This window comes from Rhineura floridana, chromosome 8 (assembly GCF_030035675.1).
Source record: "Rhineura floridana isolate rRhiFlo1 chromosome 8, rRhiFlo1.hap2, whole genome shotgun sequence".
NCBI lineage: Eukaryota > Metazoa > Chordata > Lepidosauria > Squamata > Rhineuridae > Rhineura > Rhineura floridana.
In genome coordinates, this window is record NC_084487.1 from 68,171,188 (window position 1) to 68,184,798 (window position 13,611).

Below are 13,611 nucleotides of genomic sequence, written 5' to 3' on the forward strand. Positions count from 1 at the left end.
GATACATTTTATTTTTGTACCCACTCATAATTTTACTTTTATGTTTTCTGGCAACAGTTCTTCAGCCTGGTTAGTTATATTTATATTTAACACATTTATTAAATTGAACTTAAATTGTTTTCTTTTAGCAAAGGTGCGAAGATTGTATGACATTGCTAATGTCCTGACAAGCCTCGGGCTCATTGAGAAAGTGCATGTAACAGAGGAAAGAGGTCGTAAGCCAGCCTTCAAATGGATTGGGCCAGTGGAATTCACTGGAGATAGGGGTAATTGTCTTTATATTATGTCATTAGTTCTTCCTGTGCATTTCTTACTGCCTTAACAGCCCCCTTAGGTTGCCTTAAACTGTTTTCTGTATTGATGTAAAGGTGACTCAGTAACATTGAGACACCTGTCAATAGAGAGCCATATCCTTAAGACTGCAAAGGTGACATACAGCGGCCTTCAAAAGGCATCTTCTGGTGATTACTATTTTGCTTTATCTATGGCTTTCTTTTAAGCAGTAGCTACTTATCAATGGAACTGGTTTACTGTCCAAGTGGTGTCTCAAGGTTCTGAGCATGACTGTGGGTCATGTCACTAGCTAATTTAATAAGAATGCATGTGTTTAGGTGATGTCAAGATGGAAATTTCAACCTATCCTGCTTTAACAAAAGTGAAAGGGGCAACACATGTTCCACATCAAGCTTGTGCCAATAGGAAAGAGCGACTGTCACGACATGCTTCTTTTAACACGACTCAGCCTTCTGATGTGGTCAAGAGAAAGGTCAGCTCTGAACCTAGCAGCCCACGCAGAGGGAAGCAAGGTAACTTTTGGAGGGCTTGTACTCTACTAACCCACTAGATCTACTAGTGGCTTTCAGTTAACAGCCATGCATTTATACATTTATTTTCTGGTAAATCAACTCCTTTCCACAAGCGTAAACCAGAGTGCTTTTCTTGTTAGAATTTGGCACAGGCAGATTAAAGCCCTTTAAATGGAAAGAATGTATTATTTTATGGTTGCTGGTAAGATGGAACTGACTAGAACAATCCTGTTTATAGTACTTTCACACTTCAGCAGTGTAAGTTTTTTTGACAATTGGCCCATCTCTGTATGGTGCATAGTGCACAGCTTAGCGGGCTGTGTATCTTATGTGGATCAGGCTGTAAAAACTGCACTGTTACTTGGGCATAAGTTGAAGGCATCAGTACTGAGCTAGAAAATATACAATATATCAAACATTTGTTCTGATCTCCAGGCCATCATTTTCACAGCGATCCACAAATTCATTCACTATGCTTGGACCTGGGAATAGGGGGTAGGAAATGGTACCTGCAATTCCACTGCCCACCCAAGCCACATGAATGGTGCAACTGCAGTAACAATCCTGTACCCTCCCTCCCCAGCTTAAAAGAAATCCTTATCCACGTTGTGGTGTACAACACAATTGTATGTTCACCTTCTCTTTTCCCAACATCTGAGTTCAGGAGAACAGCTGGGGCTTTTTTATATAATGCTGTGCTTTGAAAGAGTAGCTTAGCATAGGCAAGGTAAAGAGCTCTGGGGGATAGATGATTGTTTTCACAGTCGTATTGCATTTCCAAGTTCAGTGATCAGTGGTCCAGCAACCATACAGTTTGGCTGACTACCACGGCCAGTCAAAATCTGTGGACACAGGAATGAGGATCCTGAAGTGGCCAACTCTGTGGATCACTTTGACACATGGGTGGGGCTGCTTGTCTGTCAATCACTTGAATAGATATGATGTCAGGTGACTGAAACTTCAAGCCATAGCTACAAAGGAAAAATTGGGAGCATAGTCTAAGTGCACCCCCAGTACTTTCTTTTGCATCCATGGCTTAAATTCTCTTTTGAACTTTTCCACACATGATGTATTATGACATCAGGTGTGGGAAAGGTGAACATTGGTTCACACAGAACTGCCTGGTGGGCCAGCCTCAGAGCTTTGGTGGGCCTAAGTAGGTCTGCAGGCTGGAGGTTCTCCACCACTGGTATAGACTATTCTGTAAACAAAGTTAAAGAGATAAGATACCCAGTTCCATGCTCTTGGGGGACTGAGGATAAGATGTGAAGTGGTAGGAGAAGGGCAAGACAGGGAACTGCATACCTAGCAGATGCTAACAAGGCCAAGGTTTGATGACCCAGAAAAATAGGGAGCAGAAGACAGTTGTTGTGAAAGAAATCTGTCACTACATGTGGTGGAGATAAGAAACAACGTAAAAGGAGAATGGGTGATCATGAGACGGAGCCTAGAAAATAATTAACAGATCTTACTCTTTCTCCTTGAAACAGTATTCATCAAGGGGGTCTTCCCGAGTTTCCATCTCCCTGTCAATTTGAGATGTTTCTCTAGAAAATACCTGATTGGGTGTTTGCATGTTCATTTATTATACAGTACCAGGATAACCTTAATCTGTTGATAGTTCATTCAGCATTTTGCTTTTCCTTCACTTTTCAGATGATTGCTGCTCCAAAATGACAAATCTAGCATCTATTTGCTGCCAGAAGATGGAAGATGATGCAAGGTATGTTGAAATTTTAAAGCTGATACTCTGTAAAAACTGTAGTCTACATTAAAATTAGATTCAATCTTCCAGGTATGGCTGTTGTGCAACATCTGTATGTTATGAGAGGATCCCATAGTTCAGTGACAGAGTTTGCCTTCGTATGTTTAATGGAGTACAAGCAGCCATTCTTGTTAATTGCTCTTTAGACTTGAAAAACAATGGCTCTGCAGTGCAAATGCATAAATTGCAGCACACAGAAATAAATGATGGTGTTTTCCTGATGCTTGTGAAAATGCATCGTACTAAGTGAAATAAATAGTTGTATACAATTTTCAACAAAAGTAGACATTTTAAAGCTCTCTAATTAATATGAGGACTAAAATAAATTTAATGAAGGGCATCTCTAAAAAATTATCTATACTACCATGGAAATACTGAATAACAAATCTAAGAGGAAGGTGAATTTAAATAATGGTTATGTTGCTCTGATGACTATTTTATCTTGGTAACTTAGCTTGTCCTAATATCATAATGGATTGCTTCCAAAGATGTGGTTCTTATGTAATTAAGCAATCAAAAAGAGAAGGTCAAAGACCAAGATGCTGGAGAGTGGGAACTTTTATTTTTGATAAAACCCAACGCGTTTCAGCCTGTTATCTACAGGCCTTCATCAGGAGATAATAGCTTGTAAGATTAAAAGACGAGCAAATCGCTTTCTGTGCTGTACCAATATTAAACATGCTGAAATGCATTGGGTTTTATCGAAAATAAAAGTTCCCACTCTCCAGCATCTTGGTCTTTGACCTTCTCTTTTTGATTGCCCATTTGGATGCTAGCCACCCTGTTTCTTCTCTTATGTAATTAAACCTATATGAATGTGTATGGCACCATGTTAAACTATAACATGGCAGAGGCAACATGCTGGTAAGCATGTCTGGATTCTAAAGTTCATTTCATGAGGCACATAGAATTTCTGAAATAAGTATTGATCTCTGTGAATATTGTTACTCATGTAAAACATTTTGTGCATGAATGATACCTGTCAGCTAGCATCTTGGCCACATGGTTTTATAGAGTGTCTGCTCTTGTTATCTTATAAGCCAAGTATCCATTTTAAAACTCTTTTATGTTTTATACTGAGAAAATAATTCATGTACTGTTATAGTGATTTATGGCAGACTATTCTAGGTAAAGCCAGAATTTCAAGTTAGGTCAAGCTAATAAAAAGGGTAATAGTGGTAGTAAGACAGGTTTTTAATTAGCCTTGTCATTTAGTGAAGGAGCTGATTGGGTTTTTTTAATTTATTTATTAAAACATTTATATATCACCCTTCTGGTGCAAAATCCTTCACAGCATTTCTGAAAATTTGAACAGGCCTTCCACTGGCCTATCCATAGTATCCATATCTGAATCTTCCTGTTACAATTCATTATATTTCCCCCCAATCATAAACCGGAGAAATTAGATCCATGTATCCAAACCTTTTGATGATTTAGTTCCCTCCAAAGCTGTTGCAATAAATCACGTTACATGAGTAGAACAATAGTTTGTGTCATAGTTCTGGACTAACTATCTTCCTTTGTCTTTATAGTAAAGGTTTTGTCATTGAAGCAGCAAGAAACTGGGGCATCACTTCTCCGTTCTCTGTTCTCCCTGTCCCAGGAGACTCAGACTATTGTCTTAACACCTTTCCAGCCCTCTCCTCAAATGCCAACTCAGACACATCACATCTGTCTGCACCAAATGGAATAAATGACCAGGGTTTGCCATTAACTGCTCTGTCAGCTTCCAAAACTGAGACTGGGAAAACCACTGTGCTCCCCAACCAACCTTTTGTTTACTTGCCGTCTCCACCTCTGTATATGCTGTGTGGCAGTCTTCATGAAAGTCTCTTGAGAGAAAGCCTTCCAGAAAAGGGGAATGGAGACCTTAAGGGCCAAGCTTCACCCTGCCCATCAGAAGCAGATGAGTCTTCAGTTAACTGTCAGAAGCGGAGTTCCCAAAAGTGTGTTCCTTCCACTACACCTCCCACTGAAGAGGAACCTACAGCTAAAAGACAGAGTCTGGAGCAGAGCGGTGGTCCCATTTCACTGGTGCTATCTAAAGTAAGAGAAATATGTTGGACCAATATCCAGGTTTCTTGCTCGTGACTGTAGCAGGAGAATTGGAAGGTTGTACTTGAAATGAGCCCTACTTTCAAGAAATTGCAACAGCTCCCTCAGTGACATACACCACTTCACACACACAAATGATACAGTCCAGAATTGTACACATGTACACTGCAGTATGTGAACTCAGCACATATTTGCTATAATACTTTAGATATGTGTTTCCCATTTTATCACCAAGTCATCCCAATGCCATCCAGTGTGGCAGTATTTCCATTTTTGAATGAAAAACAGCAATATTGGTTCATTTTATGCCAATTGCACAAGTTAACTCCTGCCAGTCCTACACTGGAAACCCTACCTCCAACTCTAATAAGAAGGATATTTTATGATAAAATTTTGCCCCATTATCAACTTTAGTTTTTAACCTTTCAAGACTAAGTTGATACAAGTTGTACAAAGGCTATAGCCCCACAATAGGGATGCATCTCTTAATAAATAAATGGTTTGTGCTTTTATTTCATTTTTCCTAGAAGACTGTGAAGCCAACTGATGAAGACTCTTCCCCAGACAGTAACTGCAGTTCCATTGACCAACTAAGAGGTTTTCAGCTTGAAGAAGGGACTCCTTCTGTTGTGGAAGGTGCCAAAAGAAAGACAGCTAAATCTTCAGTAACCTGGGAACAAGAAAAAGCATTTAGGAATAAGGGTTTGAAAGAAAATGCAAAGGAAAATGAACAGGCCTCTCAAGAAAATGGCAAACAGTCCTTCTTACCACAGTATCTCTATGTACAGCCTGCAGCTGGTAAGGCTACTCTGAGAACTAGGTACTGATGTATCAGCCAGCCAGAATATATTTTCATACTATGTGCACACAAAATAGCAACCATTTCCTAAGTAGGTAGGTAGAATTTCCAAATCTAAATCCTCTTCATTATTTCTCCCACCCTCTGAAGCTGCTATTTGTTCTTTTTCACTTGGAGCAAACAAAAGACTTGAGGTCATTTAGATTGAGGAATACTCCCAGCACCATAACCCTTATCCAATTTCACTCCCATCCCGTGTGTTGTTTAGTCTGACCCCAAATCTGGGATGACATTAAAATCCATCTACTGGAACATTCCTTCTACTTTCTAAAATTTAGCAGAAGCTGTCCAAATATTTTCATTTTCCCATCCTCAGTGCAGCAATGGGTGCTAGAAACTTGCTTTCTTTTAAAACAATGAGCTCATATTCTCTGAATTTTACTGCAGATGGAAGTTCTTTGATCAAGTTAACAGTCATACTCTGTAAGCAGAAGTAGCCAACATGGTACCCTCCAGATATTGTGGACTGTAGTCTCATTAGCTCCAGCCAGTATGACCAATGGGTCACTAATTATAACATAGGCCCCATGTAAAGGGAACCACATTAGTTGTCCCTGCTCTACACTATATTACTATATGCTATAATTGCAGCCATAAAGATTTCTAGCCCTCCCTCCTACCATTAGTCTAAATGGTATAGAAAAAGCAGACAGACCGTAAAGAATATAGACAGATTTAGATGCTCTCCTTAGCGTGTGGTTTTGTTAATCCGTGCTTCTTATTGGTATCTTACTTTTGTGTCTCCTTCTCAAGAGAAAATAATATACAGTATCTTATCTAATTACAGTGTCTTCTTTTGTTTAGGATTAAATGGGTTTAATTTCCTATTTCCTGCCAGCCAAGCTCCTGGTCCTGTCAGCCTGTCTTCAAACTCTTTGCCTTCGCTTAATGTTCCCTGTATGATGGTTCCATCAACAGCATTGGCACCATTCCCTCTTATCTATTCTCCAGCAGTCACAAGCCAACTTTCTTCTGCTCCTGCTGGCTCCTTCCCAAATGTCACATGCATGAATTTTAGTATGCCTGGTCTGACACCTACAACACCGGTTTTCATTGGGACTCCAGCAGTAGTTACTCCAAATTCATCACAGCTACCAATGCTGGAACCGCACCAACAGTTTCAGTCAGCTGTACACCTGAACCCTGTCCTAGGATCTTCTTGTAACTCCATTAAAGTGGACTCACCAGTTTGCATGGGGCACCCAGTCACACTTCTGAAATTCCAGCAGGTAAGAAGGCAAAGATTAATGTACAGCAGCAGAAAAAGCTCAATGGGAGTACATAAAAACTGTTTTCAAACCAAATTCTCTTAGTTCCAAAATTCTGGTGCATTTCTGGCAGCTAAAGATCATAAGATTATTTCTGAATATTTTATATTATCTTGTAGACAGATTTGTATTAATGAAATCATCCAACCAGGGTGATAGTCAGTGATAGTCCTACTCAGAGTAGGCCCATTGAAGTTATATAGACATGACTAACTTAGGTTCATTAATTTCAGTGGATCTACTCTAATAGGGCTTATTTATTTATTTTTATTTATTACATTTCTACCCCGCCGTTCTTTTTCATGATTGAAACCCAAGGCGGCTTACATATGGTTCCCAGGCGGTCTCCCATCCAGGCACTGACCAGACCTGACCCTGTTTAGCTTCAGCAGGGAGCTGGCCTCATGTGCCTTCATACCATAGCCTGGGACTTAGCAGTTGAATACAGTCCCAGATGCTTCTTTGTAAATGATGTTGTAAATGATGATACATGTTGTTCCACTGAAGTCATTCACTGTTATAAAGAGCTCGAGGCATCCTGCAGCCCATATATGGACTTGGTACACACAAAGGCTCCACAATCATTTCAATGGAGGAGGCAGCAGTACAGCATCTGTTGCTTTGTGTATAGCTGTTTGTGCTACCACTGCATTGAAGTTAAAAGGAAGCCCTTCAACTGGAAGGAGCCCTTTCCCCCAATAATCAACCATGTAGCTAGGATTAACAAATTTAATAATACACAACTGATCATGTGCTTGAAAGGTAAACACAAATCTTCCTTCTCTGGAACGACTATGAGCCGAGTACAGCTTTGGGGATTTTTGGCTGGAATAGCAGGAATATCCTAAATGCTGAGATAATTAGATATTTGGATAAGCTTGAGTGCTATTAATACAAGGTTGCACTGATCCGTTCATCTCTAAATAAGTAAATTTATTGTCTTTGGTTCCTTTCTGGACAGGTAATCAGCATTGTCGCTGCAAATTTATTGATTTATTTATTACATTTATACCCCGGCTTTATTTTCATGATAGAAACCTAAGGCGGCTTACATATGGTTCCCAAGCGGTCTCCCATCCAGGCACTGACCAGACCTGACCCTGCTTAGCTTCAGCAGGGAGCTGGCCTTATGTGCCTTCAGACCATAGCTGTTAATTAACCATTAATTAATCTTAATGTGCAAGTATATAAGCAGCCTTGCCTGTGTTGTCTTGGGGCCCCAGAATGAAATTACAATTCTATCAAGTTTCAGTAGTCAGCATTCCATTCTTTTATATAGGTATGAGAATTCTTGCAATTGTAAAGTTCTTTAGTGAGGGCAGGGGTGAGGAACCTATAGCCATCCAGATGTTGCTGGACTGTCATCTCCTGCAGCCTCAGTCAGAATGGCCAATGCTCCAGGATGATGGGAGGTAGACCAGCAATATCCAGAGGATCACAGGTTCCCTTAGCTAGGGGAAGAACTGATTTGATAGAAAACTGCTACTGAACTGCTTTATCTCTTTTTACTAATAGTCTTCTTCAGCCCCACTGACTCCTAAGAACATGCGTCCTACTCCCCAAGAAGTATTTTTCAAGACACCTGGCAGCCTTGAAGATTCTGTTGCGTGGAGAAAAAATGAAGGCAGCCAGAGCAGAATGGCAAGTTCTGTTCAAAGAAGATTAGAGATCTCTACCAGCAGCCCTGACTAATCCAGCTCACAGCAGTGTGGGCAGCTTGGAATAGAGCCTTACACTTTTCACAGAAATAATCAGTTATTACATAAAAAAGAAAATATTTTAAAATGTTGTTCCACAGGCGCACTTGCCCACTGTGCATTTACCCACTACTGTATTAACTTTCCTCCTTGTGAATCACCCCAGTTGTGTAATGTTAATACCAGTTAGAATTCAAATTATGCACATGCCGATACAAGGGAGCATCAAATTCTATTTGGGGGCTTTAAGAAATCTTATTTGGGATGGGTTATGTGAACAGATTTACCAGCATCTGCTCCAAAGTCCAAACTGGGGGAGCTGCCTAGCACTTACATAGGGAAAATACTCTTTACAAATACTCTATTGTGCCTAAGTAAATGAGGTGGGCCAGTGGGGGACCTCTAAGTGAATTAGTGTAGAAGCTGATGCTTCTTTGCTAGAATGTTGGGAGTATTGCAACTTCAGAACAATAGACTTTTGTGGAGTACTTGAATGTGATTAATGTACAATTTTTCCCTGCACTTGTTAAAGCAAAAGTCTAATAACCCTACAGTATGAATGAATGTATTCCTGGGAAATACCTTAAGACCAAAATAACTGTGAAGTTTTACTTTTTCAGTGGGGTTTGTATTAGTGAACTTTGTAGTTTTTCTGTGTCCTTGTTTCTGTGTGAAATGAACATGTTAATTATTCATTGGCACAAAACTTTGTCCCCAACACTGTAGTGACTTAACAGGTTGCTTCAAGAATTATGAGTCTCTGAAATGCAGATGGTAGGAATTCATCCCTAGTTTAAATATATGGCTACACAATGCAATCCTGTACATGTCTACTTGGAAGTATGCCCCACTGAATTCAATGAGATTTACTCCCAGGTTAGTGTATATATGATTGCAGCCACAATCCTCTATATTTTATAACTGAGCCTGGATTCCATTTAGAGAGCTGTTGCTAGTCGGGCGGTATATAAGCTTAATTAAATAAATAAATAATAAATAAATAAAAATATGGCACTACATAGAGAGTGCCCATTCTGTAATTCTGTCTCTGGCTCTGCAACTTGCAAGAAATCATTACTAGTTCGACTGATTTGCCTATGACGTAGCCTTTTTTGAGTTACCCGATTAACATATAATTTCCCTTAGGATAATACTTTGAGCACAGTGTTTATGGCATGAGCGGCTACTGGGCTCAAATTGGATGCATGACAATAAGAAATGGAGGATCTGTAACCTAGTATAGAAATGGGAAAGTTATGGACTGATCAGTGAAAGGAGTTGAAATTCATGTATGGCCTGCCCTTTATTACTTGAAGGAAGGAAGAGCAGAGGATACAAGTCAATTTAGAGTATCCAAACTCTTGCTATTGGCAACTGGTTAACATTTTACAAATTTATTAGGTAATAAATACTTTGCATTTCTTTCACCAGTTTAATAGACTGAAGTGGCACATGTCCTGATTTTAAAAGAAAATTCATCATGTTATTTTTTAGTTTCTAATCAAGTAATACTGGCTGTTTTTTATCTAGGGATGACTATATTCATGGTGTACATTTCTTAAGTTCAGACAAGTTTTCTGTGTTATCATTTCACCAGGTTTAGGGAAAAAATGATGGTTTTTGTGCATCAAGATTTTTTATTCATTTAATTTTGAATAATGAAATGTTACTAAAAGGAAATTAAGTATGAGTAATTTTAGTGGAGCTTCAAAATAATTCAGGAATATAGTGTTTTTATGTTAGATTAGACCAGTAACAGCCTTACAAGGAGAGTGGACAAGTTGTATTTCTTAAATCTCTCTAGTTAAAATCACAATAGGAGATTTAAAAGCATGAAGGAGGAGGACCCAATTACTGTTGGTTTTGTTTGTTTTTTTTTTAAAAAAAACTTTACACTACAGAATTTGCATGTTTTCATGACTTTTACCCGATACCTTGTTTTATACACCCACATTAAAGTTTATCCAGGTGAAATGAAATCTGTTAGTAACACAACTGTTGCTAAGTATAATTGCAGCAGGTGCTTGACTTACTAGCATGTTTACCTCTTCTCGGTTAGCCCAAGTTGGTACCAGTTTTGACCCAAAGCATACTGTTTCTCTTAACAGAAATATCATCTGATGTGCCTGCGCTTAGTCTTCCCTCCTCCATATATAACATATATAGAAAGAAAAGGGTGGCTCTCAATGATCAAGACTGATATAAAACTCATGTTTCTAAAACATAAAAAGACAGTATGTCTCTGTTTTTCATGATCCATATACCTATATATTCAGTAGTCAATACTTGCTTTCTTGGGTCTCTTTCTGCTGTGTTGGTCCCGAAACAAAAAATAAGAGGCGATGTAATTGATTCCTTCCATTGGCACAACTTCTTCTTAGCATACTTGTTTGAACATCCAGCTTCACAGAACTCTTTTGAGCAAGAAAGGGTATCTGTAAGACATGAACATCTGTGAACCACTGCCGACAAAAGTTGGACCTGTAACAGCCATCCTTGTTTGGGGGAAAGTGAATTACAGTTGGGCATTTTATCCTCAAGCTGGAAATTTAGGACAGACAGTGTAGCTTGTGCTAGGCTTGCTGTTATCTCTGCTGCATATTCAGAGTGAGGGGACAAGACTGAGGCTGAAGATACTCAGGTTACATGAACTGGAGAATCAGCTGGAGAGTTAGATTCTAATTTTCTGTGCACCAGCATAAAGTGAGACCCATATATAGCTAGTGAGAGCAGAATCAGATGTGCTAATCAAACTGATAGTGTGGCAGAGCATGGCTTGCTACTGAGCCTGAAGACTGGTTGTAAATAGAAACAGGAGTGTAAAGCTGCAGAGGTTGGTGGAAGCAGGACCTGAAGTGGTTGTCTACCTGCAACCCCCATTTCAGAGAACCTATGACAAAACTGCTTCAATGGAGGGAAGCATATTGTTTGCACTAATGCAAGTGCTCATGCACTAAATTGTGCAGGATTTCAGGGCTTGTGAAACCTTCATTACTATGGTACTAACCTGTTTGCAGGGGGAAGTGTGTGTGTGTAATTTATACTTGAATCTACCTACCACGTTTACATTTCTCAATTCCTTTTATAAAAGGTGCTATTTCTGTATTTAAAAAGCTGTATTGTTTTTGGTAATGTAAAGCTGCTTCATGTTTATAACATTGCACTGCTAGTTCATTATCTTGGTATTAACTTCTCAATTGCTTGTGGATCTTAGAAATTACTTTCCTCCTGTTTTAAGTTCTTTGCTACACTCTGCGTATAAAACTATTAAGAGCACACACTATTGGGGGGCATTTTTATACTTTAAATTAGAGAACTAATCTTTGTAAAATAAACATACAGCCAAAAGTAAAAGTGGTTGCTTCTTTTTGTTTGTTCCAGAGCTGCCAGCCACAGTTCATCAGTGTCCCCATGCATCTGTGCCAAATAAGATGCAGTGCAAGTTGAGATTTCCCTTTATGAAAAGCAGCAAAATCCATTTTTGACTGCAGCCACAGTTTGGGGAGGGGGGGAGGTTTAGCTCTGAACCCCATGCCACTTCCCTGACTTAAAATTGTAATCTTCCCTTATATTTTCTCCACAAGAGCAAACAGCAACTGAGGCAGTATGGGGTGCCACTGTTCACCTGACCTCTGGTCAGTCGTATTGCTACAGACCCAGAAGGTGGAGGGGCCAAATTGGCTCTGCTATGCCATCTACTGAATTTAGGCCCTTAAAACAGTATGTGGTGAAGAATTTAAAAGCCCAGCCTGCCCCCAATACTATAGCTCAAGTCCAACATGTGCCCCTGTATTCCTTTAAAAAAGAAAGGACATGTCCAATCATGGTTTTCCTATGTTTCCTTTAGCACAGCACTTGGAAATCCATGATGTTTAGTAATGTGCATAGTTATGGGTGACCCATGTGGCCATTAACATGACTCTGAAACCACCTACAAGACATGCTTAATTAAAACAACTATAATTAGACTATCAGATCTGAAGACTGCCATGAGCTTCTAGATGCTCCCATATCTTCTAAGGAAATCTTAGAAACCAGACTACATCTGAAAAGCTTGCTTTAAATAAACTTCCTTGTTGCATTTGTGTCTGACAAATATAAGAGGGTCCAGGCTCACAATAGCTATTCATTCTCTGGCTAGAAGAAAATGTAGATTCTGTCATGCAACCATGAGTGGATTGCTTGGTATTAGGGTTGCCAGCTCAGGAGCATCCCAAACCCTGAGATTTCAGGGGCAGGCCCTAGCGATGTCATTAAGCATGATATATTAAGAATCAACCACAGTTGCTTCGAGCATACAATTAGAACAAAAACATTTCTCTGATTGGAAATTAAGATAAAAATCTTAGCTAAAAGATGGTGTACCCAGGTCCAACTGAAGTGAGGGTATCATTCCTTCTCACCTCTTTAGGGAACCATTTAATCTAGCCTACTTGCTTCTGGCAAGAAGGGTTTAAGTGCTCTCAGGCCAGGCCAGTCACCAGAAGGCCACTGTAGGAAGAAAGGAGCCTAGTGTGGAGATGTTAGATGGGAGCACTCAGGATGGATGCCCCTGAAGGCTGCAATTCTAAACACATAGAACTCAACAGGACTTCTCAGTAGATATGGTTTGGATTGTGTTGTTGGTAAAGCTTGACTAGGGATCCTCTGCAATGATATCCATATCCAAGCAGGGTTGGCAACACCCTGCCTGGAATGCCCTACTCTTGCCTCTTAACATGGCTGCTCCAAACTTCCTTACAGACTTGACCCTTCACTTCAGAAAGAGGTTTAAGAAATGAGTAAGAGTAAGAAGATTCTCTACCCTTTTCTATCTACCATGTGGACTGCTATAAACTCACTTTGACAGCAAACACAATTCCAGTGAGTAATAATTGACAGAGAAAACACATGATTTGGTCTACCTTCACAGGCAATAGCTTGGGAACAACAGCAATTGCAGCCACATTTTTACAGCTCTCTTTTACCACTATTGGGCAAGAGATAAATCATACAAACAACAACGTGCATCATCAGGGGGTTGAACTGAACACATGGAACCACTGTTGCTTCCATGGATGTAAGGGAGTGAGGTTAAAGGTAAATGGAATGCAAACAAAAATAAAAAAGACAGTGATGATTTCCTAAATGCAATATCATGCCAACCACAACAAGATTCTTA

At 39.6% G+C, this 13,611-nt stretch overlaps 1 protein-coding gene and 1 long non-coding RNA gene across 4 annotated transcripts in view; one reads left to right on the plus strand and one right to left on the minus strand.

Moving 5' to 3' along the window:
• E2F7 (E2F transcription factor 7) overlaps positions 1-11,758 on the plus strand; it is a 29,893-nt gene extending 18,135 nt beyond the window's left edge. For 2 of the 3 annotated variants that reach the window (XM_061639690.1, XM_061639689.1), the window contains 7 exons: positions 129-266; positions 612-806; positions 2,463-2,529; positions 4,104-4,617; positions 5,154-5,424; positions 6,290-6,714; positions 8,269-11,758. In XM_061639690.1, coding sequence (XP_061495674.1) covers positions 129-266; positions 612-806; positions 2,463-2,529; positions 4,104-4,617; positions 5,154-5,424; positions 6,290-6,714; positions 8,269-8,445 — 1,787 coding nt within the window. In that variant the 3' untranslated portion in view covers positions 8,446-11,758. The remainder of the gene's footprint in view (positions 1-128; positions 267-611; positions 807-2,462; positions 2,530-4,103; positions 4,618-5,153; positions 5,425-6,289; positions 6,715-8,268) is intronic. The other variant, XM_061639692.1, reaches the window with a different exon arrangement.
• LOC133390655 (uncharacterized) overlaps positions 3,758-13,611 on the minus strand; it is a 32,270-nt gene continuing 22,416 nt past the window's right edge. The window contains exons 2-3 of the long non-coding RNA XR_009764443.1: positions 10,715-10,885; positions 3,758-5,296 (exon numbers count right to left, since the gene is read on the minus strand). This is a non-coding gene — a long non-coding RNA (uncharacterized LOC133390655). The remainder of the gene's footprint in view (positions 5,297-10,714; positions 10,886-13,611) is intronic.